This window comes from Aspergillus udagawae (genome assembly GCF_001078395.1).
Source record: "Aspergillus udagawae IFM 46973 DNA, scaffold_3, whole genome shotgun sequence".
In the NCBI taxonomy this organism is placed as follows: Eukaryota; Fungi; Ascomycota; class Eurotiomycetes; order Eurotiales; family Aspergillaceae; genus Aspergillus; species Aspergillus udagawae.
The window spans coordinates 2,765,051-2,790,460 of NW_025091266.1; the positions used below are offsets into that span (position 1 = coordinate 2,765,051).

The window sequence follows — 25,410 nt, forward strand, 5'->3', positions numbered from 1 at the left end:
CTTTTTTCTTGTCTGGCTTGGTTTGTGAGTTGGATGAAAGATCCACCCTCCATCTCCTGACCAGTGGCGAGCACGATTCAATCGCACATTTCCCCACCCAAAGGCTTCCAGATTCTGTTCAGGTTACAGCACATTTTCCCTTCTTGTCCTTTATCTGGTCGACCTGAAGCTCTAGGGAGGAGACATGACGTGATCCTCACTCCTCTTATTAGACATTTATTTGGTGTCTTCTGCGCTTTCCATTGCAGGCAGTACCTGAGTAATTTCGTTCTGAGTGAGATGATTTCTGGTACGTAGAAAAAGAGCACACCACTGCCAGTCATTCCTCCCTCTTCATCTCTTCCGTTTTGTGTCTCTCTCGCAGCCAAAATCCCTCGTACCAACGGTGGAACAGAAGACCGCTCTCACATCATTGTCCGATCATCACTCTCCCCATCGCCTTGTGTTCCTAGTGGCTCCCCTTATCCGCCGAGGTCGGCTCGATAGAGAACAAGTACATACTCCAGAGTAGATACAAATACTAGACCACCGGGGCGCCCTTCCCTGCTACGATCGACCGGGAAGTATCGTCATTTCCCAAATTGATTGTGGTGTAAAAGAAGCGCTTCCTTGGGTCGAATCATTGAATCTGTGATTTGATTCGATTGTTGGTTAGTCTGGAACCCATTTCTAAGGTGTGTTTCTATTATTTCATTCCTTTTTTCTTCTTCGGCGGTTCCATTTTTTTCCTCTTTTTTTTTTTTTTTTTTTTTTTTTTTTTTTTTCCATTTTCCCTTTTTTTTTTTTTTCTCCCTTTTCCTTTTTCCATTTTCCTTCCTCCTTCCTCCTTGGCTGTGCCGTTCCTGTGGACCCAACCGCCCCCCAGCTGCTCGACGCTTCCGTGCAGGGTTTAGAAATCTGAAGGGTCTGTCTGATCATCGATTGTGAATCCTCTCTCCACTTTGAGTTCCCTCTCTTGGCTCACTCTCGGTCTCACTATCATTCAAAACTACTCGCTCCCCCTCTTCCTGGATCCTTGTGCCCTTTCTGAGACCTTTTCACCTTTGCTTTATGTCAACTGTCCCTTTCTAGGATATACCTCTTGTCTTACTATTATTGTTGTACTCTTAACTACTGTTTCATTATTACCATACTATATTCGCACCCTCATACCGCACCTCCCGGCAGGCAGCAGACTAATCGGTCCTTTGTCTCTTATCAGACCTCAGCCCTCGTTCAATGATAACTGAATCATCATAACCATCCGCTCTCTTACGATACGGTGACACGTCAAAAGTCAACACCCTTCTTCTAGCACTCTGCGCCTTCGACTGAACGCATACAAACCATATACACTACGGCCTCTTGCGTCCTTGCTCGGTTGGGTTCTGTGTCGGAAGGCTGCAGACATCGATTGACTCGACACCACTCCGCTACCAAACATTCGCCCACTGTGTTCGTCATCAGTTCGGCAATCCGGGTCAGGGAAATTGGGGACTCCCTGAGAACCCGTGAAATACGTGAAAACGAGAAGCCCCACGATCTGCATACACTCTGGTAAGGGGACAACTTTGTGTGCAGTAACGCAAATTTCTCAATAAGCTCGAAAGGGTGCCGCATGCTATACGCGATGCTCAAAAAGAGGTCTTTATACCCTCCTTTATTCTTCTGGAACAGCTCTCCTACTTCGACGCCCGAACTCTCGCCGACGTCATCGTCGTCGGACAGCGAGTCGGACGAGGATATGGACTCGTCCGGCTCCCGTCCGGTGAGTCTGAATGTTCAACCGGGTGCGTTCTGTCCTATGCGACCAACACTCGATGAGGTGCTAGCGAATACGGCACCTGCTCCGTACACCCTTAGCGCGTTTATGGCGTACCTTTCTCAAAATCACTGCCTCGAGACTCTGGAATTTACTTTGGAGGCCAAGCGGTACCGGGAGACGTATGTCTCGCTAACCCATCAACTGCGAGAGTCGCCCATTGTGACAGATTGCCCCGAAAGCCAGCACTTGCGTATGCTCTGGCAGCGACTTCTGACCGCATACATCCTTCCCGGTGCTCCCCGCGAGATCAATGTTTCCAGCGAAGTTCGGGAGGAGATCCTACAACTCGCGAACTCGCACATCCCCCCACCCCCTGAGACACTGGATGCCGCCGTGAAACTGGTCCACGACCTGATGGAAGAGTCCATCTTCCTCCCCTTTCTCAACGCCCATGCTACGTCCGCACATGTTTTGCCGCTATCGGAGCCCTTGTTCTCGAACGATGACGATGTCACCGTCGTATCGAACTCGAGTTTAGATGAACACGTCGTCAAGAGGGGGAGACGGCTTTCGCCCAAGTCCTCCCGGGAGCTGGGAGCTCCGGTTTCCTCGGGGCCGCCTTCTGGCCATTCTAGCCGCTCTAACTTCTCATTCGGCGCTGTCACCTCCGTGGGCAAAACCAGCAACCGCACTTCCGGCCAGGTTTCGTCCACTACCAGCGGTGACTCCTCTCTGACCGACGACTCAGGAAGCATGCAGTCTAATTACGGTACTGGAGAACCAATGACTCCTCCGACCACACCACCCTCGAGTGAGCCCTCCTTGACTTTGGGTCACAGTCCGAAGCATCGCACCGATAATCCTTGGAAGAAAATGGGGATGAAGTTAGGATTCAAGAAGCGTTCGGGCCACGGGAGCTCGGGCAGTCAGAATCTGCGATCCTCCATGGATGATTAGAACGGCTAAGCTGTTGACCGATGGCTCTCTTATCTCTTTCAGTCTAGGAGGTCCTTCTCAACCTGGCGGATCGGACCACCTAGAAGGTGTCTTGGGCATCTATTTTCTCATGTTTTACGCTGCATCATTTGTTAGACACGACTCGATTGCATACACTTGCGCTGCATGCATACTCGGATTCATATTTGGGTTGTTAAGCGATCGCTTCGCATTTGGACTATTTGGATATGAGTGAACGGTGCAAACGCATGGCATTTGTTCTTTTGGCTGCATTTTCATAGCAGGAGTTTTGTGAGAGGTCAAGCGAGCGAGCATTTTCCTCTTCTGGTCTGGTTTCACAAAATCATATAGAATTTGGTTGTTGCAAAAATTGGATGGGAGGTGACTCTGTCCTGGCGTTCCGTTGTTGTCCAGCTGAGCGACGAGGTCGACCTCGTCGTCCCTGGATGATTTGATGATGATTGATTGTTTTATGATGCATGGACTCATGTTTACGGACTCTGGATGCTGATGTGTCTCGCATCCTGGAGGTCGCATATCTGGACACCCTTCTCTGGCATGTATATAGATACCCAATACGACTGATTGCCTTTTGGCTGTACAATGTCCGGTAGTTGTCTTTTAAAGGGTTATGGATTCGTTTCTTAGCCATAAGATAGACGACATCGCTACTGGTGGTTATCAACCACAATCCTCCGCCTAGTCCTTGTCTCCAAAGCCGCTATAGTCAAATCCCAGCCCGCCTCCTCAAGACTCTGCAGATATCGCTCGAACCTCGCGTGGCGATTGAGGAAGTCCAGAGTGCGCGCTATCACATCCAAGATCTGCCGATCTCCTTCCTCAGACGAGGAGATATACAACACGCGCGCAGCAAGCAATGCGTGCGTCCAGGCCTTCAGCTGCGATCTGGCGGAGCAGGTGTTCTTCAGGACGAGACTGGCGTACCAGACGGGGCCGTGCGCTCCGCGCCGCACCAGGTAAAGGATATAATCCTCATTTGCGAAGAGAGTGGAGAGTTCTGGCATTGGAACCGTGGTTCTGAGGCTCGGTGATGTTCGTAGCTTTGTGCTGGTGCTCGTCGACGACAGACGGAGGAATCGGTCGAGGGAGATGCCGATCTGGCAGTACCCGAGTTTGTGGCATTGCGTGGAAGCTGACGTCCACTTTAGGACCCCGTCGGGTTCGAAGATCCTTTCTTGTTCGGAGACATCGGCGGGTGTAAGCGGTGACCTTGACGTTGTCAGGCAAGTTTGCTGGCCGGACGGTGGGATTGGATGGTAGATTTCCCTGCTAAGACCGAGGCTATGGAGATCCAGAGCTGGGTCTGACTCGAGCAAGGTGGAAAAGACGATGTTGGCGCGCTGTCTGTTGAGACTGGTCATCTGGACAGCGCGCACGGCGGCGTAGTTCATGCCCAGGTGGACGGTGAGCAGGAACAGGAGGCTGGCCCAGGTGGCTGCGAAGCTTGTGACTTGGGACACGACGAAGGAGCCGACCTGTGTGTGTGTGTGCGTGTGAACCCGTGTCCGGCTGTCTCAGGATTTCGCAAAGACGAAACTTACCAGCATCCCAATCAGGGAGATGATCGTCTCTTGCGACGAGTCTTTCTGCAGACATAGTTCAGTACGCTGACTGTGGGACATTTCGCGGCTACTTACAGCATTGACTTCAGCGAGGTTCCCCCCACGAGCAAAATGGGCACTGAGACTCGCCTTGGAACTGCCCCCGGCAACACCGCACAGAGCGCGCAGCACGCCCGCAGCACTCAGTACGCCGACTCGGCCAACTCCCGCGGGGATCATGGGCGACAGGCAATCCAGGACCATGGCGACGTCGTTGAACACATCGGCCGCGAGGCGGTACATCTTGCATTCGGGCTCGAGGGCCGTCCCGACGCGATGTGCGAAGAGGATCGTGGCGATCCGGCCGGAGGAGTCCTGCAGGATGTGCAGGAGGAGAGCGGAGGTTGGAGAGGCGTTGGCATTGCCGACGCCTACACCTTGGAGTACGGCTCTGGAGGATAAGAGACCGGCAATGGAGCTGCAGAATGCCTGGAGGGAGTCCTGAGGCGAGGCGTCAGCTTCTCTGCTGAGTCATGTGTACTTCACGCGGCGGAAGGTGTCGAGAATCCATGGAATCCTTACGAAGATTTGATACCTTTGTATGATTAGCAACTCATGTCCTATCAAGTACCGAAAAGGTATCCTTACGGCAGATAATCATCGGTAACACTGTGGGGATACCCAGAAGGTAGAAAAACATCGACAAGCAGGTTGACGAAGGTCGCTAGAGACCATGGAGATTGGGGAGTAGAAGAAGGATGCTGGTATATTGTCAATCAATGTCCAGCGTCTCTATAGTGATCGTAAAGATCAATGGCCGAGTCCACGCAGTTGCATGAGAGTGACAAGTCACGTATAAGTCTAGGGATCAAGGCTTGACACACCATCACATCGACCCTCCCCCATTTGTTGAGACTCTTCTCATGTGGATTGTTGGGATGTTCTTGAGTTTCGGAATAGACATAGGTTGCTGTGGGATTGTTGGTCTCGTCTACTTCAGTAAACGCAATGGTGTTTCGCACGTCGCTTCTAGCCATCTTGAAGGCTCTGGCTCTATGATAGAGGTTTCATGTGCCACAGTAGATCGTCTAGAGATCAAGCTGCACTGCGTAGTGAACAAAACCTTCGAATTACAGCTTTTGCTTGCAGACTGTAGTTGAGAGTTGTAGCGCTGATACGTTGACACGCCAAAGGTCGACCGATAAGCTACAGCGAATCAGGACACGTGAGACGAACAATGGAAATAGGTTATGCGAGGAATCATACTCAAGACACAGTGCAAAGCATTTCAAAGCGCACTTTTCGTGTCTATGTATGCTTCTCAATTTACAGATCCACAGGAAAGGTAGCCCATAGGTGATTGGTGTTCAGAAATGCATCGTAGTTTCATCGTTGAGACTCCTGTTGTCAACAATAACCAGCGAGAGGAAGCCGAACCTCTCGACGAAAATCAGTCTAACCATACCAGCAGACTTTTATAGTAATATGTACAGATGTTTCTAGACCCTGACATTCCACAGTCAAACATCAAAAGAAAACCCATGGTGTTGAACGCGCCCGAAAACAGACCCAACTTGTAACCGCTAAGTGCGATGACTTGCAAACCACCAGCGCCTTCTAAAGGAATTGACGAATAAAATCGTGTAAAAGAAGAAAAGGAGAGAAATAGTCGGAGATAGGCGGCTAGGTACAGCCGTTGACGGAGGTGACAGTCGTCGTTTGTTGGACGTCTTGTCACCAGCACGGGGGTGAAGTGTTGCTGGTCAAGGTACGGTACATTGGACGTACCAATACCACGGCTCTTGTTGAAGCCATAAGTAACAGCAAGACGACTATCATCCCCCATGACCTCCGATCAGCCAATGGTGACCACTTCCTCCGTCCTGACGTGTCATTGACTGAGTCACTTTGCGATCGTCGACATGAGCTTCCACATCAATCGTGTCATCCCTCATATACGCGTCCACGCGTGTTGTTTAAGCATAAAGGCTCGCACCGCCAGTCTCAATGGCCTCAATCTCAGCTTCAGTCCATGGGAGACGGTGGAATCTGGCGGGAAGCTCAGCACGATCGAAGAATTCGCCTTGGTTGGGCTGAACAGGGCCGAGAGAAGCTCCAGCTGAGCGGCCGACGGATCCCTGAGAGAAAGAAGCGCGACCGAGAGGGCCGTGCTGCTGAGCCTTGGAGCGGTAGGCAGCGAAAGAGTCGGGAAGAACGCCCGAGGGAGAAGCAGGGTGAGGGCGAGGAGTGTGATCAATGGATTCTGAGTAGGAGCGAAAACAGCATGGTTAGTTTACTGAATAAATAGATTACCAGGAGCTGACTCTAGATAATACGTACGAGGCACAGAACGCCGACCGACAAAGCGGATCAGGGGAGTCCGAGCGACGCTTCGCAGAGCAACAGTGGCACGCATTTTGAAATGAGTCGAAGCTGTTATGTAGGAAGAATCGAGAGAATCGAAAGGAGAAATGGTGCAGTAGAGAAAGTAGGTTGAGAAGATTATCAATCGAGGAGAATGGCGTGAGAAATTGAACAGATCCGGTACTGTCCGATCCGCCCGAGGTAGCCTTTTTCAGTATAGCAAGATTTTGATGATTGCTAGCAGACCAACTACCCAGCCTGGTGTCAAGTGAAGGTGTAGGGAAATTATACAAAGTAAGAGAACTGGATATTAAAGAGACTGAGAGGTTGGAAAGACTGAAGAGGGAACAATGAGTGGGAATCTAAGTTAAAATAAGAGGAGGAGGAGGGGAGGAGGAAGCGAGGGTGGGTTTCACATTATTCTGATAAGGTGATGGTGGTGGTGTGGTTAGCTTAACTCTCCTCCCAAGCACGGCGGGAGTGTCCCTCTCCACCGGCCTTTCGCGTCCAGCGGGAAAAAGAGAGAATTCAGACCATCCTTTCCTGAAAGTTTGATGAAGATACCAGATCCAGTAATTTTTACTATTGTATAGTCTTCTGTTTTCAATCTGTGTTACCTACAAAATCTATGTACTTGAATGACTTCCTCCGCACTCATGCAAGGGTCCCTCGGAATTTGTGGAGGAGGAATCTTACGCCATTCTCAGTAATCTTTCCTCTGCTGATCTCTGATTGGAAAGGAACGCCGGGAGACCACATTTAGGCTGCAGTTGCATAGGTAGACTTGGTCGAGGATGGATAATTGAGGGGATCACCCCATGTCGGCATCAGCGTCAGATCATCCTAACTCCGTAGTCTGTACTCCGCTCGGATTACGAGTTAAACTTGCATAGTAATGTATCTATCTACGGAGTAGATAATTACTACTACCGATATGGGAATTGAACCGCCCATATCTTCCCCAGATCCTTACTCAACCCGCATTCTCGGTGAGCCTATTCTTCATTCTCATGCCTTATGCATTGCTCCTCAATACGCTTTCCCCTCACCTCGGAGACCGAACATAGGGATGATCTACTATGGGGTTGCAACGTATCACATCAAAAGTACGAAACCGCTGCAGAGACTAGGGTCATATTCTCAAATCATACCACCGTCCATCTCAGTCCGTCTCAGGTAGACAAGTCACCGAAAGCATCAGAGAGTTAGAGACATGTGTTCATCGTCCAGTTGTCACCGAAACATGTGAGAAGCTACGTCCAAGTATCATCATCCACCAAAGTACCTCCTCAAAGCCAAGAACGGTATCAGTCTTAGCCTAAAATTATCAAACACTTTTACCACATCACCTCCCTGATAGCCGGAAACTTAGTTAATCCGCGCGCCGTTGACCTGTTCACAGTTCTTACTGGACGATCAGCCTACAAACTCACCATGTCCGTAAACCTTGTCACGACCCTCAGTCCGAATTTCCCATTCGGTGCATTCCGCCTCCCGCTCTCCGACTTTACCCGTCGCGCTTTTTGAATTTTCGACCGTTCCTAACGCCGACGGATCCGGACTGTCAGGCACCAGTACTGAGTGCCTCAGGCGGCTACTCTGGTCGTCGCCCGTTGTGGTTACCGTGATCAGAGCGTATCAGCAACCAGCGCCTTATATCATTCGACCACCAACCCGACTATACTTCGTCTTCATATGACGCATCATGCATGAGCTGTTGCTTTTCGCCTCGGTACCGGCGCATCAGCATCATGAGTTGCTCCAACAGCTGGCAGGGTTGACTGCCATGCAACCTCAACACCGCCTAGAAAGACGACTGGTCTTCAAAGCATACCGTAAACCCGGACTGGTCAATGTCCGTATAGGTGCCAGTCAGGATCTGCAGGGCGCAGAATTGCAGCGACTGAACAAGATGCTCAATGGTGGCATGTTCTATACCCAGGTCGTTGGCCCTGTTTCCGAGGCTGATTTTGGCGCACCTGCATCGCCGGGCGCCGACCAAGATGCACACATGTCAGGGACGGATGAGAAATCGTCCGTCCGTACGCACTACTATGACTACGAGAGCCAACCCTGGAAATTGGAGTTTAGGGATATCCCCGAGGCAGCGACCCGGTCCGCCGTCACAGCCCGGCTGATGGCCAGTGCTAGTCTGCCTAAAGGCGATATTACAGTCCCCATGAATGCCTGGGGTTACAAGTCAGTCATTATCTCCTTGTTTCAGATCTTAGAAACTATTGATTGACTCTAATATAGCTTTGTCACTGAGTATGCGGTGGAGGGTGATATCTTCATTCATAACGACATTGTCATCTTTTTACATCGCGTCCTACACTACCCCACTGAATCCCAAGAGCCTCGGCGGCAATTGCCAGCTCTAAATGAAATGACACCACTTGACAGAAGTGGAGGTTACGTCCTACAGGCCGCCATCACAGTCCAGGATGGCGGCAATCAGGAGACCATGAAGATTGCCTCTCAGCATCTCTTTGGGCTAAGGGAGCAATTGAAGTCCGCTGTTCGTCTGGAACAAGCAGATCGGTTGTCCTTGGATACTCGAGCCAAGTGATTCATGTCTATGCTTTGATAGTTACACTAGCATTATACCCGGCACTGTCTATTGGCGTTGGATTGAATACTTTCCAGGACTGTGCCATTTTCAAGTAAAAAAGAGATAGCAACGACAATCCGATAAATTTTGAGGCTATATTTTGTTGCTGGTGCCTAATGTCTGTCTACCACTGCCTCAGGCACTTTGAACTTATATAGACCATGTGACTTCGTGAACCTCATTTCGCGTGCGGGCGCGTCAACCTCAACTTGTACCCAATTTTGATATATCTCGGTCAAGTAACGCAACACAATCTGTTCGACCTCTCTAGCTTCGGCATCTCGCTGCATATTACGATTTTCCTGGTTCATCAACCATTTGTCGACCATTCGATGCCGGGTCTCAGTCAGTTCTCCAGCCCATAACCCCGCGGGATCAGATTCTGTCACTTCTTCCTTGTAAATTCAACCATAACCACATCAAGTCGACTTTACATCCGTCAAGATTCTCAGTTGGGCAGTGACACTCAGGATAATGTCCGGGGCAGCCAAAAGAGCCGCCTCGCCAACCAGAGCCATCTCCCCGCCGCCGCTCAAAAGAAAAGTCGAGTCAACAGTCACAAGTAAGTCATCCAAGGTATATCTACAGGGCTGCAATAGCGTCAGCTTACGGACTCAGAGCGCACTGTTGCCTCATTTTTCACACCCACATCTCAGAAGAAGCCTGAGAAGATCACATGGAGGGTCGTCAACAACAGCCTTGTGATCGGAAAGTATACGACCGGTCCAGGTGAACAACCTGCACGAAGAGAAAAGGCCAAAGTGGCCGCCTTCGATCTTGTAAGCTCTGCTGGTTTTACGAGATTCGAAGACAAACTGACGACACACGACGCAGGACTCCACCTTGGTCGTAACAGCCTCCGGCAACACCTTTCCCCGGGACTCTGCAGATTGGAAGTGGTTTTCTCCCAATGTACCGACAAGACTCCGGGAACTGAATGCGAATGGGCAGGTAGCATGCCAACTTACGACGGTAATCAAGCTGACCGCAACCCACAGGTACCACGTCGTGATCATGTCCAACCAGAAGAGGATCAGCCTGCAGAAAGACCTGAAGGGCGGCCGAGCCGATTCGAAGAGCTTGACTAACTTCAAGGAAAGGGTGACAGGCGTGATGCGCCAGATCGACATCCCCATCAGCGTCTATGCTGCCACGGCAGACGACGAGAATAGAAAACCGCGAACGGGAATGTGGCGGGAGTTTGTGGAAGACTACGACCTCGATGTCTTTGGCGTCGATCTGTCTGCATCTTTCTACGTGGGTGATGCGGCCGGACGTCCCCGGGATCACTCTATGGTAGACCGGTGAGTTCTCATCCTGCAACAGGTCAAGAAGTTGCCGCTAAACGAATCACGCCGTAGAGGCTTCGCGATGAACGTCGGGATCCCGTTTAAGACACCGGAGGAGTTCTTCCTGAATCAGGCGGCCCAAGATATCCAGGAGCCCTTCAACCCTTCTTCATACCTGAAGCCCGACACCGAGGACGGCGGTTAGTCTCACTTCCGTCCGTTTCCTTAGCTGAATGCATACCAATGACCAACCCGCAGTGCCTGTCCCTTTCGCCCGCCAAAGTCCCCGGGAGCTCGTCATCTTCTGCGGCAGCCCTGGAGCCGGTAAATCTACCTTTTACTGGAATTACCTCGAGCCGCTGGGTTACGAGCGAGTCAACCAGGACACTCTCAAGACGGTACGATTGGTGTACAATCACGGTGAACTTGAAAAAAACGGTACACTGATACTGAATGCCAATAGAGACAGAAATGTATCAAAGTCGCCAAAGAGTTTCTCGCAGCCGGTTCGTCCGTCGTCGTGGGTAGGTTCTATCCCTTTAAAGGTATCTGGCAAGCACCCAGACACACACTGCTGACGCCATGACAGACAACACAAACGCAGACCCCAACACACGCGCCGAATGGGTGCGCGTCGCAAAGGAATTCAACGTCCCCATCCGATGTGTCCACTTCACCAGTCCGCCGGACCTGTGCAAGCACAACAACGCCGTCCGCGCCGCGAATCGATCTTTGGTTCGTCTCTCTTTTGTCTCTAATGTTGAAAACGAGACTGACGGTTTATTCACGTAGAACCCCGAATCCCGCGCGCCACTCCCTGGCATCGCATTCGGCGATTTCCTGAAACGCTTCAAAGAACCCACCATGGAGGAAGGTTTCAGTGATATCGTCCGCGTGGATTTTCGGTTTCAGGGGGACGAAGAGGCAAGACGGATATGGGGACAGTACTGGATTTGATTCTTGCAGATGGCTACTAGCAGCTCATCACTGCCGTCATGTCTGTCTGCTTGCGTGGCTCTACCTTCAGAGGATGACGCTGTCTATCGTGGAGGGGCTTGCCTGCTTATACAGATAGCAGAGGCATATCTTGATCAGCTGTCCGCCCTGCCTCTTAGGCGTGGGTGCACGCTGCTGAGGTAACGACCGACAAATAAAGGGCCCAGCAGTATGATCCAGCGATAAGCAAAGTGTCGACCATCTTCAGAGACGGCACGGCACGCCTGGCTGATATGGACAGCCGGCAGATCGGCGGAGAGGTACTCCGACCTATGATACCCTTTTACTGGCTTCACTAAAGTCGTCTATGGTCTTACAAAGCGAGAGGGGTATCAAAGTAATCTCTATGATTCATTATCGAAATGCTGGCTGGGTATATTGAGTACATATATACATATACACGGCAGACCGTATCATTCATGCTTCTCTCTTTTTTCCTTTTTTTTTGAATAGAGACGGACACACGTCTTCTCAGACACGTCGAAATCAAGATTCGTGTCAGACATCGACTGTGCGTGGTACAGGGAACGGAACGGTCACGATCTGCAGCACTGTTTGCTTCTCATCGCGAACGACCAAACCCCCATACAAAAAGATTTGTCCATCTGTCCTCATTTCATAGAATATTGAACATATGAAAAGAAGTATGTCGAAGGAATGCAATTGCGCTGCGAGTCAGTAGTCGCAGACACATGGAGGTGGTCGTCAAGTCATTAGAAAAAGAGACATTAGTCGTCACACGCTCAAACAGTAACCCCCAGAGGCTCGTTATTACAAGTTGTTGTACATCGAAGACCTCGCGGGAGTGCTCTATCGTCATTAATTGGTGTAGTGGGTGGAATGCACATCAGGATCGCGACACGAGATCCTGGAAGAATTTGAAAAAGTTTCGTTTCAAGGATCGGCCCCGGCAGGCTGTCGGCATACTCGCCGCCGGAGCAATTTTCATGGGACCGACGATCTCGCCATCGCCCAGTTCGGGGAACTTCTCATCGTGGAGCCGAGGAATTTTGACTGGCTCGCAGGGGTTGCCTTGCGACTGGATGATGCCCATCAGCAAGCCGTCGGTCGCGTCCAGTTGGGACAGCATCTCGTCGTAGGTGCGCTTCCATTCACTGTTGATCGCGTCCCACTTGGCCTCGGTCAGTTTGTAGATGGTGGAGGTCACACCGTAGTGCTCACCGGTCCGAACCAGGTGCTTGGTGAAGTTGCACTGTGCTTGATCCCAGTGTTCGCGTAATTGCCGGAACGAGCTCAGATCGTAGACTTCAGGCACGTAAGGTTCGGGCTGGACGGTGAAATTGGCATGGCCAAGCTGGGTCGCCCACTCGTCGTTCGGATCGGTCAACGAGAAGGATGGGCCCTCTCCCGACACTGTCCGCACGGTGCTGGCGCGTGGACGATTGAAAGACGCGACCGACGGCTTGGATGACAGCGGAGGCGACGGAATGCTTGCCAGACGAGGATCTGCAAACGTCATGCTGTTGTCCAGGCACTCCTCGGAGACGTCGGCGACCGACGGTGACTGCAGAGGCGACTGAACTCTAGAGGCAGTAACACTCAGTGGCTCGTCCCCCATGAAGGGAGGAAGCAGAGGAGTGGTGGCTTGCGGGGCGTCCGAGTCATCCTGGCACTGGCTGTTCGCTTTGGCAATGTCGATGGGTTGTACTCCCGACTCGCTCATGCGCTCCTCAAAGATGGTCCTTGCAGGCGAAGGCGGAATCGCGATGGAGTCGACTCGACTTACAGTCGGGCTGGCACGGATAGACGAGGCGGAGTTTGTCCGGGACCGTAGACTGGATCCGACGGGGTCCACGGCATCAGGACCGTCCGACATGCGATTCGGCCTCCAGCGGTTGGATATGGTGGAAATGCGAGAACTAATGCGCGACAGGCCTTTACCGGAGAGACTGCCGGCGCGTCGTTTCTTAGGGGAATGAGGGGTGTCCATTCCGGCATCGTTCAAATCGTAACTATCAGAGTAATCGACTGAGGGTCGAAAGTACGCATCGTCCACAACAGACATGCCTTGGTCAAAATGTTCTGCAGACAATTCATCAGTATGCAGAGCAGAGCAAGCATTTGGTGGGAGGGAAGGACGTACGGAAATATTCCTCCTCAAGATCCCTGGCTTGGCAGGGTTCCTCCTTCACTCCTGTCAGGGCATTTCTTGAGCTCTCCGTGGAATTTCCCTGACCAGGGGACGAGACCAGGGAGGAAACGGAGCTGGAGACACGCGTATGACCTTTGGAGAAGAGCGAGACCACGGGCGAGACCGGGGTTGAGAGATCGGCCGTCAACGGGGATTGAGGGGGTTGACGGGACAATGGCGAGATGTCTGCATTTGTATCGGAGCTGTTACGCCCTTTGGCGTCTAGTAATTGCGAGAGTTTTAGCATGGTGGACAAGCACAGGGGTTGTCCGTGTGGTGGTGGGTTGATTGTTCGACTGCAACTGGGGTCTCGTGGGTGCAATTTTCACATGCGCATGCGCGGTTCAGAAGCGGAGGATCGAAGCAGGAGACAGAGACATGATCTGATGAGGGTTGCTGCTTGCTTGTCGGTCTGTATTTAATAAAATGAAAGCAGCAGAAGAGAAGAGAGAAAATAGGCAAGAGCCCTTATTTCAAACAGGGGATCGATGAGTTGGGAGCAGGAAGTAGACGTGGCGTGGCGGTCAACCAGAGGGAAAGAAGAGGTCGCGATGGATGAGTCAAGAGGAGGAAAGAGTTGGACGGGCGAGGGAAACCAGTTCGCCGAAAGATAGATGATTGAGATAATTGCTTTTTGCTTCCGATTGCAGAGACGTGATTGATTGAAGAACAGCGACGAAGGGAATTTTGGGCCTGAAGGCGACGAACAGGCGGTAGGGCCGACAGCAGATGCAGACGTGGAGCAGATGAGTGGGAAGAAGACAGACCGAGGAGGAAGAGGGATGACAGCTCAGTGGAGGATGAGGGAGAGGATGCAGTTCCTCAATCCAGCACGCAAGCTAGCGACCAAACAATCAATCAATCATTCACAACCACAAGGATCGGGAGAAAACGCGGTGACAGGTGCGAGTGTGACTGTCGACAAGAAGGAAGAGGAGGAGGAGAGGACAAGACGAGGATAGGATATCTACAAACCGATGGAATGGAAATGTCTGTGATACTCCTAATACGAAGAACAAGCAAAGAGAGGCGAAATGGAAGGAATTTTCATTCTTTTCTTAGCAGATGCGAGTATTAATTGAACCACCAGGATCAATTCTCCAAGACTCAATCGAATTAGTCGACCATCTCCAATTCTCCATGTCCATGTCCATTTTTCTTTAGAACCAGGCCCAGACAAAAAAGCAAGGCGAAAAAAAAAAAAAGAGAGAAAAATAGTGGCACTTGCGAATCAGAACACAGCAGATGCTGGAAAAGTAAAGGCCTCCGTGCGTTCCGCTGTGCGTGAGCCATGGAACCCGGTTTGCGTGAGGGCTCTGCTCGCCAGTTGCCACGGTTTGCTTTGGGCTTCTCCCGTCCACTGAGTTTCTTCTAGAAGGATAGTGCTACTACTGTTGTCCGTTCCGTGCAATAACGTCCTTGATGAATTGGTATCATTAGACTCACAATGTCTCATAATTTTGCAAGTCTAAAGAAGAATAAGAATATCTAATTATGCAGCTGACCTGATTCATCATTCAACTGTCAGACAGAAACCGTTGCTGATATCTTATTCCTGCTAGTTTAGTGCTTGACGTATTACCAATCAACTGTCCGCTAATCCTGGTGCGAGATCGGAGTCCGCCGCTTAGGGATAACCCACTTTGACCCCGAACAAGCAAAGAGCAGCGTCTTCTAGACTCTGATGGACTTGATAGACGAGAGCCTTTATCGTCATAGCCCTATTTTTATTATCATCAGAATACTAACCGATCACTAGAGAGGCAGATAGACTCGCACTAAGGAAGGTTGAGCTTCAACTGTCGTGCAACAGGGTCCGGACCTCTCTGTGCACTCACTATCTACTGCATTGGATAACTCTACCTGAGCAGTGAAGCCACTGATGAGTTCGCATACCTTATGTTATGTATATGTATCATGTACATGTATGGGGTGATAATATGATACCTACATGTACAAGTAAAAAGTACTGGACAGTTGACCCGTTAAATTGCGTTCTCTTTTCTACACTGGACACAGTACAGCCTATTAAGACAAAAGCCCTGGTGCCGCCGTCAGGTCCACATGGCCATCCATTGGGTACGACCTCATGGCTGAGAAGGACCCAGATTTTGACGTAAGTATGACCTCGTATGATTCCATGGTTTTCGCCGTGGATTCCATGAATACTAATAAGAATAAGTATTCCTTGGCAACATTCTGATTCTCCTTTTCCTCGGCAGAATACGAGAGGTAATGATCGGTTAATTAATACAGCGACTGTGATCGCGATGGCATCACACTACTACTCTAATCTAGAGAGGTATCTATCAATGAATCGGAAACTGATACATTGATCCAGATCCTAGGCATATCTACTCCATACGGAGTACAGTGGCTATCCATTAGCCACACTGCATGTGTCTAGTGTATGCATCAATTCGATCTATCTATATCAACAGCCAAGGGATCTCTATGACTCCTCATAGCCACATCGATCAATGGAGGGATCAAATAAGTTCATTACTCCATTTTGGACACGGAGCACACCATTTCGTAGTCATAGCAAAGGCGGATGGATAAACCTTGAACAGTCACAAACCACGTGACCTACTATCACTGCGTCACCAGCCGGCCCTCTCCTATCAAGGAATATACCGTGGTTTACCCTTGCGAGTCCATCAACTTTGTCAGTAAATTTCGCCGACGCCTCAAACTCTATCCCAATCCCAATCCTCTGGGTCGCATCTATTCTTGAGATGAAACCCTTGTCGTCTCTCCTGCTCAGCGCCGCCCTCTCGGCGGCTGCTCCTCCGCACCCCGCATCTCCGCAAGCGCCTCTAGCAAATATCCCAACGCTCGTGGGTGAGGAGACTCTGACAGAGTTTAGCCAAAACTCTCTGGACGATGTCGTAAATGCCTCGCCTCTACTCTCGTTTCACCGAGACCTCGTCTCAATCGAGTCCATCTCCGGAAACGAGGGCGCAGCCGGCGCCTTTGTGGTTGATTTCCTGGAATCCCACAACTTCACCGTGATCAAGCAGCCCGTCTCCACGGAAGCGGATGCACGCTTCAACATCTTCGCTTTCCCCAAGTCCCATTCCCTGGATGAGTCGCGCCCGAGCCAGGGGCCCCAGATCCTCCTCACCAGCCACCTCGACACCGTGCCCCCCTTCATCCCATACTCGCTGCACCGCGATGCCAACGACACCGACGACAGAAACATCCTCATCGCCGGCCGCGGCACCGTAGACGCCAAAGGCAGCGTTGCGGCCCAGATCTTTGCCGTCCTCGACACCCTCGCCGCCCAGCCCGCCGCGCCCCTGGGCCTCCTCTTCGTCGTCGGCGAGGAAACCGGCGGCGACGGCATGAAGGCCTTCTCGGCGTCGCCGCGCCTCAACCCCTCCCCGAGCCCCTTCCACACCGTCATCTTCGGCGAACCAACCGAGCTGGCCCTCGTCGCCGGCCACAAGGGCATGCTGGGCTTCGAAGTCGCCGCACACGGCCACGCCGCCCACTCCGGCTATCCCTGGCTGGGCGAGAGTGCCATCTCCGCCATCCTGCCGGCGCTGGCGCGCGTGGATCAACTGGGAGATATCCCCGCCGACGAGGGCGGCCTGCCCGCCAGCGACAAGTACGGTCGCACGACGGTCAACATCGGGCGGATGGAGGGCGGCGTTGCAACGAACGTGGTGCCAAGCGAGGCGCGCGCGGGCGTCGCCGTGCGGCTGGCGGCGGGGACGGACGACGAGGCGCGCGAGATCGTGCTCAAGGCCGTCCGGGACGCGACGGGCGGCGACGACCGGGTGGTCGTCAACTTTCGCCTGGAGGGGTATGGCCCGCAGGATTTGGATACCGATGTTCTGGGGTTCAACGTCACCACCGTCAACTACGGGACCGACGTACCCAACCTGCAGCTCCATGACCGTCCGGACGGCAAGGTCAAGCGGTACCTGTACGGGCCGGGAAGTATCCACGTTGCGCACGGCGATAACGAAGCATTGACCGTCGCGCAGCTCGAGGAGGCCGTGCGCGGGTATAAGAAACTGATCCAGGCGGCGCTGGACCGGTCGACCTCGTAGTTTTAGAAAGTAATACTGGAAAACAGCATCGTTACTGCATATTGCTATTATCGAAACACATCCGGGGAATGTATATATGTACAGCAATCTAGATTTTCCTCGCACTAAACCCCTCTAGCGAGGCTTCCGCGTCCACCCCGTCTTCAAATCACCCGTAGGCTGAAACCGCGGCAGCGGATGGGCTTCCGTGTTGAATACATGGTCCTCCAGAGAGATAAAGTCCCGCTCGGAAAAGAGCAAGTAGAAATACTTGAGAGTCTCTGCCATCCAGAAACTCTCCATGTTGTCCCGGGTTACGGGGGGCACGGTGTTGGCGTTGCTCAGCGACGTGAATCCCGTAATCCGCGAGGGACGCGCGACTTTCTCGGCTTGCGCTCCGGCAGCTGCAGCATCAGCATCAGCAGGGACATCGGCCTCGTGTGACGGGTCATGTTCGACTATCGCCGTGTGGCGGACAAAGGACTTGAACATCTCCCATCCCCACTGGCGATACATCTCGTCCCCTGTCACGCGGTACATATAAAACAGCGATTCGACCGTCTCCGGCCGTTGGAGGTTGTGGCGGTCCTGGCTCTGAATCTGGATATCCTCCCGCCACTTGAGAGTCTTGTCATCCAGCGGGTAAAGAGGCTGTGACTTCAGAGGCACGTCCTCCCCCTGGGACTTGCGGTTGCCCGCGGTCATCGTCGAGTCCGGGTACATGTCGTGGAACATCTTCGGAGGGTCGTCCAGGGTAAAGTACGTGATTTCCGGAGCCAAACCCGTCTCAGTCGCGAGGTATGTCGCCCAGCATGTCTTCATCAGTTCCCGTGCAAGCAGAATCTCTTCGTCCTGCCGTTGAGTCCAGTCAGGAGACTTCCGGGCTTCGCTCAATGGCACGCCGCCGGTCGCTCCTAGAGCAATAGTTCCCGGCATGAAACAAACCAGGTGGTCCATCTTCGGCGACAGTCTCCCCTGGAGTCCAGACGGCTTCTCCCCCAAGATCATCAGCTGAGCATTCTTAGTGTAAGCAATCAGATGCTTGCGGACGCCCATCAGCGACTCATCCCAGAGCTCTTTATAGATGGGCTCCTGTTTAGATGTTTGCAAATACTGCTTGATGAGATACTCTAAAGCCACTGTTAGTAGGACACCCACTGAGAGACACCTTGGCTCACTCACCGTAATAAGAATCGCCCCGACTTCCCAGGCGGATGTTGTCTCCCCTGAAATGCCCAGAGTCTGGATAGATGTAGATCGGGAGCAGGCCGTCTTCCATCTTCTGGTCGTCAACCACTTGCATCACCTTCTCCACCACCCGCCAGTACTCCGCTTCTCCCGTCAGCTTGGCCAAGTACTTGAACTCGAGTTGAACAGTGGTAGCCTCCGCCGTAGATGAAGCCCCATTGTCTGCATGCGATGGAATACCAGTCGAGGTATTCAGATTGATGCTGGCATATGGCACTCCAGACTTAGAGTCGAAAGCACCCAGCAGTCTATCCGCCAAGTCGGTCGCCTTCTCGATATACAGATCCTCTCCTGGTGAGCCCGCGTCGTCGTCGGCGATTGGCGCAAGTCCGGGATGGGCGGTGGAAAGATAATGCGCCGACAGTAGGCCACCCAACATCCGGATGGTCGTCTCGAACGTGTTGACGTCGTGGTCTTGGTTGTAGTGTAGCGAGTTGTGGATCCAGTTGCGCGCGTGTTGAACTCGCGATGTCAGATTCATGATCATGAGTGTATCGAGGGCGTCAACGATGATCCAGCCCATCCCTCCCGGCACCATCTGTCTTCCTTCTTTCGCGATCGGTTTATACTCGTCATATCCTAGCCATAAAATCATCAGCGTATCCCCCATAAAATCAATTGAAACAGAAACATACCCCATCCATGCTGCTCATAACCATCCCAGCTAATAATGAAAGCATCCCTGACCTTTTCCCTTCGCGCATTCCAATCGATATTCTGATGCTGACCACCTTCAATGTCAGTCGCGGGATCCCCAAGACTCTGTAGCCACTTCCACATCTCCTCGCCCTTGGGCGTGTCAGGCGTGTCTAACCCATGCGTCTGCCGCTTATAGGACCCCGCCGTGTAATACCACAGGCAGACCAACACGAACACACACAATCCGCCATACAGGATCTTCCTCCGCCTACTCCTCACCGCTGTACGCCGCGGCGCAAAGTACGGCTTATCCTTGTACATCGGGAGCGAGCGACCGCCGTCGAAGAAGTTGCCGAGTTTGTTCGCTACTCCCGTCGACTGTTGCGATAGCCCATATCCGCCCAGAGGGCTGGCATTGGGATTGCGATTCGCACGCCAGTGGCTTTCACTATGGAGTCGCTGAGCTGGAGGGCTCGACATGGCGCTACGGGCTATTGTTGCGCTATGTTTGTCTCCGATCTCTCAGGGTTGACCCAGCTGCCGAGAGACCTACTATGAAGAGGGACTAGTGGGTTTGCATAGGGTAATTCAATGCGCAATCCGACTGTTATCAGGATGCCCGATTCGCAAATACTGGTGATTAATCTAAGGAGAGCCAAAGTATTAGCAATCTTCGGATTCAACAGTCTTAAGCTTGGTGATTTAAGCTCGCCAACTTCTCCGTCCCGCAGCCCAAACAATCAGTATGCGTGGTCCGAACAAGATTGCCCACGGAATAATCAATGCTGCTTCTAGAACAAGCGGAAGTACTTACCAGGTCGTCCAGCGTCCCTTCCACCTAGCCTCCGAGGCGTGTCTCTCAGTTAAGTAGTTGGACGGTGGAATGGTAGGTGTGGCCACTTCTTGTTGCAACTTGGCCGATCTGTTGATCTAAGTCTTAACGGGCGGAGTTTCTTTTGGGGAAGCAAGCGTCTTGGCACCAACTCTTGCTGCTCCATGCTTGGGGAATCTGGGCAACTCCCTAGGCAATGGCAGGTCTTCAATCCTCTTGCTGCACTCTGGCAGCATGAGACCGTGATGAGCCAGTTCATCCCAACACTATAGGTTACGCGGGCGCAAAGATCAGGCCTCAGGGTCCGGCTTCGGCTCAAGCATGCGGGGAAACTGGGAGGCCCCTCTGATGAAACTACATGATAGATAGATATATACTATACAAAACATTAATCGATTATTGTCTACTGATCCCAAAAAGACCGGCAGATATCAAGGCAAGTCATGAAGGCCGGATTAATGCTCTTCAATATTGTGGTAGATTCTGTCTCATTTCGAGGTGGCCATTCAAGGAATGGGGTCGTGCATAAAAGTAATCAGGGTGTGAAACTACAGTTTCTGGTATTCAAGCTTGCCTTCCAGCTTCTTGGCCTCTGCGACCTTGCGAACCGCCTTGTTAAAGTCGTCCTGACTGATGGCGTCCCGATAATCCTTGATGGCAAAAAGTCCACTATGCAACGTCAGCAATTTACTCATGCCAATGAAGGGGTCAGAAAAGGTGAGCATACGCTTCCGTAACCACGTTCCGCAGATCGGCACCGTTGAGACCATCGCTCATCTTTACAACGCTTTCGAAATCAATCTCGCCCTCCAGCTGGACGGTGCTAGAGTGAATCTTCAGGATCTCCAGACGGCCAACCTCGTTGGGAAGGGGGATTTCGATCTTCCGGTCCAGACGACCGGCACGGAGCAGAGCAGGGTCAAGGGTATCTGGTCGGTTGGTCGCCATGATGATTTTCGTCTTTCCAAGGTAGTCGAAACCATCCAGCTGATTCAGAAGTTCCATCAATGTTCTCTGAATTTCTCTGTCGGCCGAGGTACCCTCAGAGAAACGCCTGCCACCGATAGCATCAATTTCGTCCATGAAGATGATACAGGGCTCGTGTTCCTTTGCATAACCGAACATCTCTCTTATTAACCGCGCAGATTCACCAATGTATTTGTCGACGATCGCGGACGAAACCACTATAACAAGATCAGTAGCTGCGGCAAGAAGGGGACAGCAGAAATATGCCTACCCTTCAGAAAATTGGTTTCCATCGAACTCGCCACGGCTCGTGCCAGCAATGTCTTTCCGGTACCGGGAGGTCCATAGAGTAATACACCCTTGGGCGGCTTGATACCAACCCTCTGAAACAGTTCAGGGTTCTTTAATGGCAACTCGATCACTTCTCGAAGTTCTCTGATTTGATCGTTCAGACCACCAATACCCGCGAAGTTGATTTGACCAGGGTCCTCCAACGACATGTTGTACACCATCGGGTCGACTTCACGCGGGAGCATCCGCATAATCGTGAGTGTTGTCATGTCCAGGGCAACACGAGTGCCCTGTTTCAGTTTCGATTTATCGACCTTGGAGCGGCAGCCGACAACATATCGGGGACCGGATGACGCCTTAACAATGACTATCTCAGTTATCCAAAGTTAGCTATCGTATCATCGTATTGAACTTTCCATCGTGTTATAGACGATCAAGTTCATGCGCATTTGGATAGATAGGAGTTATGAAAATGGCATACATCGCTCCTCATCCAGCTGTTTCAACACTTCGCCAATGATCTGACCGACACTCTGCAAGGCCTTGATGTTCTCTTCGGAGATATCAAACTCTCTCTGCAGGTCCTTGATGCCCATCCGCAGAGACTTGAGCTTAGCTTCCCATTCTCGAAGCTCTAGTAAGCTCTTCTTGTAATCTTCGAGCGCCTGCTCTCTCTCAGGGTCGCTTGCGCCGTTCATCGTTGTAAGGGTGAAGTCCGGAGGGTAGAACTTCAGACAGGTTTGGATGAATTGGAAGAACGACGTAGAAGCTGAAAAAAGGGTTGATTTGCAGTGTTGCGATACAATGTGTACAAAAAGAAGGGTGATGATTATGGGTATCCGACCTCGCTACTCCAGCTTGGTAGAGCTGTTGAGAGCTTACGGAGCAACCGCTCATAGATCACATGATCTAGATGTACAGTCTCGTTATCACGTGATATTCCAAGGCCACAAGGCCACAAGGCATCAAGGAATAAAGGCATGAAGGTGTCTGTGTCATGACCTTGTGCCATTACGCAATCACCACGGATGGAAGTTTCCAGACAACCTAGCAAGATGCCTGGAGTGCTAGGTAGTATTTTCTCTCGGTACGCCTTTGACCAGGGACTATGCTACTTTGTCTGTTTATTCATTATTGACCGCTGAGATGCAACGCGCGGCAGTAATATAGGCATTGGATAGCTAACAACCTCTCTTCCACGATTGAGTTTGGCGCGTATAGATTGAATGCATATAGAGAGCTATGTAGAGAGGTAAATGTATGTAATAGAGTATCTTCAATCTAATCTCTTCAGCAGTAGCGCATACCCTTCATAGTTATCCAAACTTGTCAAGTGAGAAGATACAGTTCTCCATATCCAGTAGATCACTATGACTCTGCTGCTCTCATTCGCAGGTCTAAAACATGAGCATCGCCGTCTCTATCCTCACCCGCCTTGCCCCGAGGGAAAGCGGAAGATCTCGCTGCAGAGTTACAATTGAAACGGTGCAAAGGAGAAGCCTCAGCCAGCGAGAGAAGCAGATCGGTTCGCTGCCCCACCGTCATGTTGGGAAGATTCGGAGCTTCCATCATGAGCTTTACCCGGGGGACAATCATTGGCAAACTACAAGAAGACGAGGATTTCAGCTTAAAGACGATCGATTGTCTTTTTGATCTTTCTTTTCATTTGCTGCACTTGAACCCCCGTTATCCTCAGGTCCTCTCTACTGCTTGAAATGTAAGTAAAGTTTAGGCCTGGCTCTCCCCCTCTGAGATCATTAACATCTATCTACCCCACCATTCCACATCTGTGCTGTTGACCCCTCCAACGCCCTTCTTCATCACTAAGAGAAATTGGGCCTTCCACGTCAAGTCTATTCATATTGGAATTTATCACTTGAGTCTTCTGCCCCTGTTAGTTTGTCCCGTTGAGTCACCGTGATTGTGGTTTGCAATTGATTGGATCAGCATCACTTGCCTCTCATACCGACTCTCCCATCCACTCATCATTTTGGGTCATCGGTGAAGAGCAACCCCCCGCTGCTAGTCACACACCCAACACACCGTAACTGGCTTTTCCTCTCTATATCAGCTGTCCAGCCCTCTTTCACTTCCTGTGGTCCTTTTTTCTCTCTCGATTTCCATCCAACTGACCTCTTCATCAGCTCGTCAGAATGCCTATCACCAAGATCCACGCTCGTTCCGTGTACGACTCTCGCGGTAACCCCACCGTTGAGGTGGACGTTGTCACTGAGACTGGTCTGCACCGCGCTATTGTTCCTTCCGGAGCTTCTACTGGTTCGTTCTCTTGAAATTAAGTGTCATTAAAACCCTCGAATGCTGACGAAGAGACAGGCCAGCACGAGGCTCACGAGCTCCGTGACGGTGACAAGACCCACTGGGGCGGCAAGGGTAAGTTTGGATCTACTTGGTAATGATATTCGTGCTCAAAGAATGTCTCGCTGATGCCAATGTGATCTACAGGTGTCCTCAAGGCCGTCAAGAATGTCAACGAGACCATTGGCCCTGCTCTCATCAAGGAGAACATCGATGTGAAGGACCAGTCCAAGGTTGACGAGTTCCTTAACAAGCTTGACGGAACTGCCAACAAGTCCAATCTCGGTGCTAACGCCATCCTCGGCGTCAGCTTGGCTGTTGCTAAGGCTGGTGCTGCTGAGAAGGGTGTCCCTCTCTACGCTCACATCTCCGACCTCGCCGGTACCAAGAAGCCCTATGTCCTTCCCGTTCCCTTCCAGAACGTCCTGAACGGTGGTTCTCACGCCGGTGGCCGTCTCGCTTTCCAGGAGTTCATGATCGTTCCTGAGTAAGTCTGCCCCAGATGGATTGGCTTCCTTTGATCAATTCCTGATTGTGATCAATAGCTCCGCCCCCTCTTTCTCTGAGGCCCTCCGCCAGGGTGCCGAGGTCTACCAGAAGCTGAAGGCTCTGGCCAAGAAGAAGTACGGCCAGTCCGCTGGCAACGTCGGTGACGAGGGTGGTGTTGCTCCCGATATTCAGACCGCTGAGGAGGCCCTCGACCTGATCACCGAGGCCATCGAACAGGCCGGCTACACCGGCAAGATCAAGATCGCCATGGACGTCGCCTCCAGCGAGTTCTACAAGGCCGACGTCAAGAAGTACGACCTTGACTTCAAGAACCCCGAGAGTGACTCCTCCAAGTGGCTCACTTACGAGCAGCTTGCCGACCTGTACAAGTCCCTTGCTGCCAAGTACCCCATTGTCAGCATTGAGGACCCCTTCGCTGAAGATGACTGGGAGGCCTGGAGCTACTTCTACAAGACCTCCGACTTCCAGATTGTCGGTGATGACCTGACTGTTACCAACCCCGAGCGTATCAAGAAGGCCATCGAGCTCAAGTCCTGCAACGCCCTCCTGCTCAAGGTCAACCAGATCGGTACCCTCACCGAGTCCATCCAGGCTGCCAAGGACTCCTACGCCGACAACTGGGGTGTCATGGTCTCCCACCGCTCCGGTGAGACCGAGGACGTCACTATTGCCGACATTGCCGTCGGTCTGCGTTCTGGCCAGATCAAGACCGGCGCTCCTGCCCGTTCCGAGCGTCTGGCTAAGCTGAACCAGATCCTCCGTATCGAGGAGGAGCTCGGTGAGAACGCCGTCTACGCTGGTTCCAAGTTCCGCACTGCCGTCAACCTGTAAATGCAGCCGCGGACCCTATAATCTACACCTAAAAAAGGTTCTCAACCCAATCGGACACGGCT

At 51.8% G+C, this 25,410-nt stretch overlaps 10 protein-coding genes across 10 annotated transcripts; 5 read left to right on the top strand and 5 right to left on the bottom strand.

The window, feature by feature from the left end:
* Positions 1-1,609: 1,609 nt before the first annotated feature.
* Aud_004815 (regulator of G-protein signaling domain-containing protein) lies at positions 1,610-2,701 on the top strand (the record flags this gene model as incomplete). Its single annotated transcript, XM_043289751.1, has 1 exon — positions 1,610-2,701. The coding sequence occupies one exon, from the start codon at positions 1,610-1,612 to the stop codon at positions 2,699-2,701; it is 1,092 nt and encodes a 363-aa protein (XP_043145686.1).
* Positions 2,702-3,369: 668 nt separating this feature from the next.
* Positions 3,370-5,300, bottom strand: Aud_004816 (RUS1 family protein; the record flags this gene model as incomplete). Its single annotated transcript, XM_043289752.1, has 4 exons — positions 3,370-4,197; positions 4,264-4,308; positions 4,360-4,764; positions 5,148-5,300. The coding sequence occupies 4 exons, from the start codon at positions 5,298-5,300 to the stop codon at positions 3,370-3,372; spliced, it is 1,431 nt and encodes a 476-aa protein (XP_043145687.1).
* A 939-nt stretch (positions 5,301-6,239) lies between these two features.
* On the bottom strand, positions 6,240-6,679 carry Aud_004817 (alpha-ketoglutarate dehydrogenase subunit KGD4; the record flags this gene model as incomplete). The annotated part of the gene is made up of 2 exons (XM_043289753.1): positions 6,240-6,526; positions 6,604-6,679. 2 exons carry the CDS (start codon positions 6,677-6,679, stop codon positions 6,240-6,242), a joined length of 363 nt encoding a protein of 120 aa, XP_043145688.1.
* Positions 6,680-8,332: 1,653 nt separating this feature from the next.
* Aud_004818 (mediator of RNA polymerase II transcription subunit 18) lies at positions 8,333-9,196 on the top strand (the record flags this gene model as incomplete). The annotated part of the gene is made up of 2 exons (XM_043289754.1): positions 8,333-8,826; positions 8,884-9,196. The coding sequence occupies 2 exons, from the start codon at positions 8,333-8,335 to the stop codon at positions 9,194-9,196; spliced, it is 807 nt and encodes a 268-aa protein (XP_043145689.1).
* A 516-nt stretch (positions 9,197-9,712) lies between these two features.
* On the top strand, positions 9,713-11,484 carry Aud_004819 (putative DNA 3'-phosphatase Tpp1; the record flags this gene model as incomplete). Its single annotated transcript, XM_043289755.1, has 8 exons — positions 9,713-9,800; positions 9,857-10,017; positions 10,073-10,542; positions 10,600-10,727; positions 10,786-10,925; positions 10,991-11,051; positions 11,117-11,262; positions 11,320-11,484. The coding sequence occupies 8 exons, from the start codon at positions 9,713-9,715 to the stop codon at positions 11,482-11,484; spliced, it is 1,359 nt and encodes a 452-aa protein (XP_043145690.1).
* An 886-nt stretch (positions 11,485-12,370) lies between these two features.
* Positions 12,371-13,922, bottom strand: Aud_004820 (uncharacterized protein; the record flags this gene model as incomplete). The annotated part of the gene is made up of 2 exons (XM_043289756.1): positions 12,371-13,566; positions 13,628-13,922. The coding sequence occupies 2 exons, from the start codon at positions 13,920-13,922 to the stop codon at positions 12,371-12,373; spliced, it is 1,491 nt and encodes a 496-aa protein (XP_043145691.1).
* Positions 13,923-16,413: 2,491 nt separating this feature from the next.
* Positions 16,414-17,736, top strand: Aud_004821 (M20 family metallopeptidase; the record flags this gene model as incomplete). The annotated part of the gene is made up of 1 exon (XM_043289757.1): positions 16,414-17,736. The coding sequence occupies one exon, from the start codon at positions 16,414-16,416 to the stop codon at positions 17,734-17,736; it is 1,323 nt and encodes a 440-aa protein (XP_043145692.1).
* Positions 17,737-17,850: 114 nt separating this feature from the next.
* Positions 17,851-20,082, bottom strand: Aud_004822 (glycoside hydrolase family 47 protein; the record flags this gene model as incomplete). The annotated part of the gene is made up of 3 exons (XM_043289758.1): positions 17,851-18,845; positions 18,898-19,542; positions 19,599-20,082. 3 exons carry the CDS (start codon positions 20,080-20,082, stop codon positions 17,851-17,853), a joined length of 2,124 nt encoding a protein of 707 aa, XP_043145693.1.
* A 900-nt stretch (positions 20,083-20,982) lies between these two features.
* On the bottom strand, positions 20,983-22,389 carry rpt4 (proteasome regulatory particle base subunit RPT4; the record flags this gene model as incomplete). The annotated part of the gene is made up of 4 exons (XM_043289759.1): positions 20,983-21,103; positions 21,162-21,618; positions 21,672-22,058; positions 22,173-22,389. The coding sequence occupies 4 exons, from the start codon at positions 22,387-22,389 to the stop codon at positions 20,983-20,985; spliced, it is 1,182 nt and encodes a 393-aa protein (XP_043145694.1).
* Positions 22,390-23,844: 1,455 nt separating this feature from the next.
* On the top strand, positions 23,845-25,348 carry aspf22 (enolase acuN; the record flags this gene model as incomplete). The annotated part of the gene is made up of 4 exons (XM_043289760.1): positions 23,845-23,968; positions 24,026-24,082; positions 24,155-24,494; positions 24,553-25,348. The coding sequence occupies 4 exons, from the start codon at positions 23,845-23,847 to the stop codon at positions 25,346-25,348; spliced, it is 1,317 nt and encodes a 438-aa protein (XP_043145695.1).
* Between the last annotated feature and the right edge of the window lie 62 nt (positions 25,349-25,410).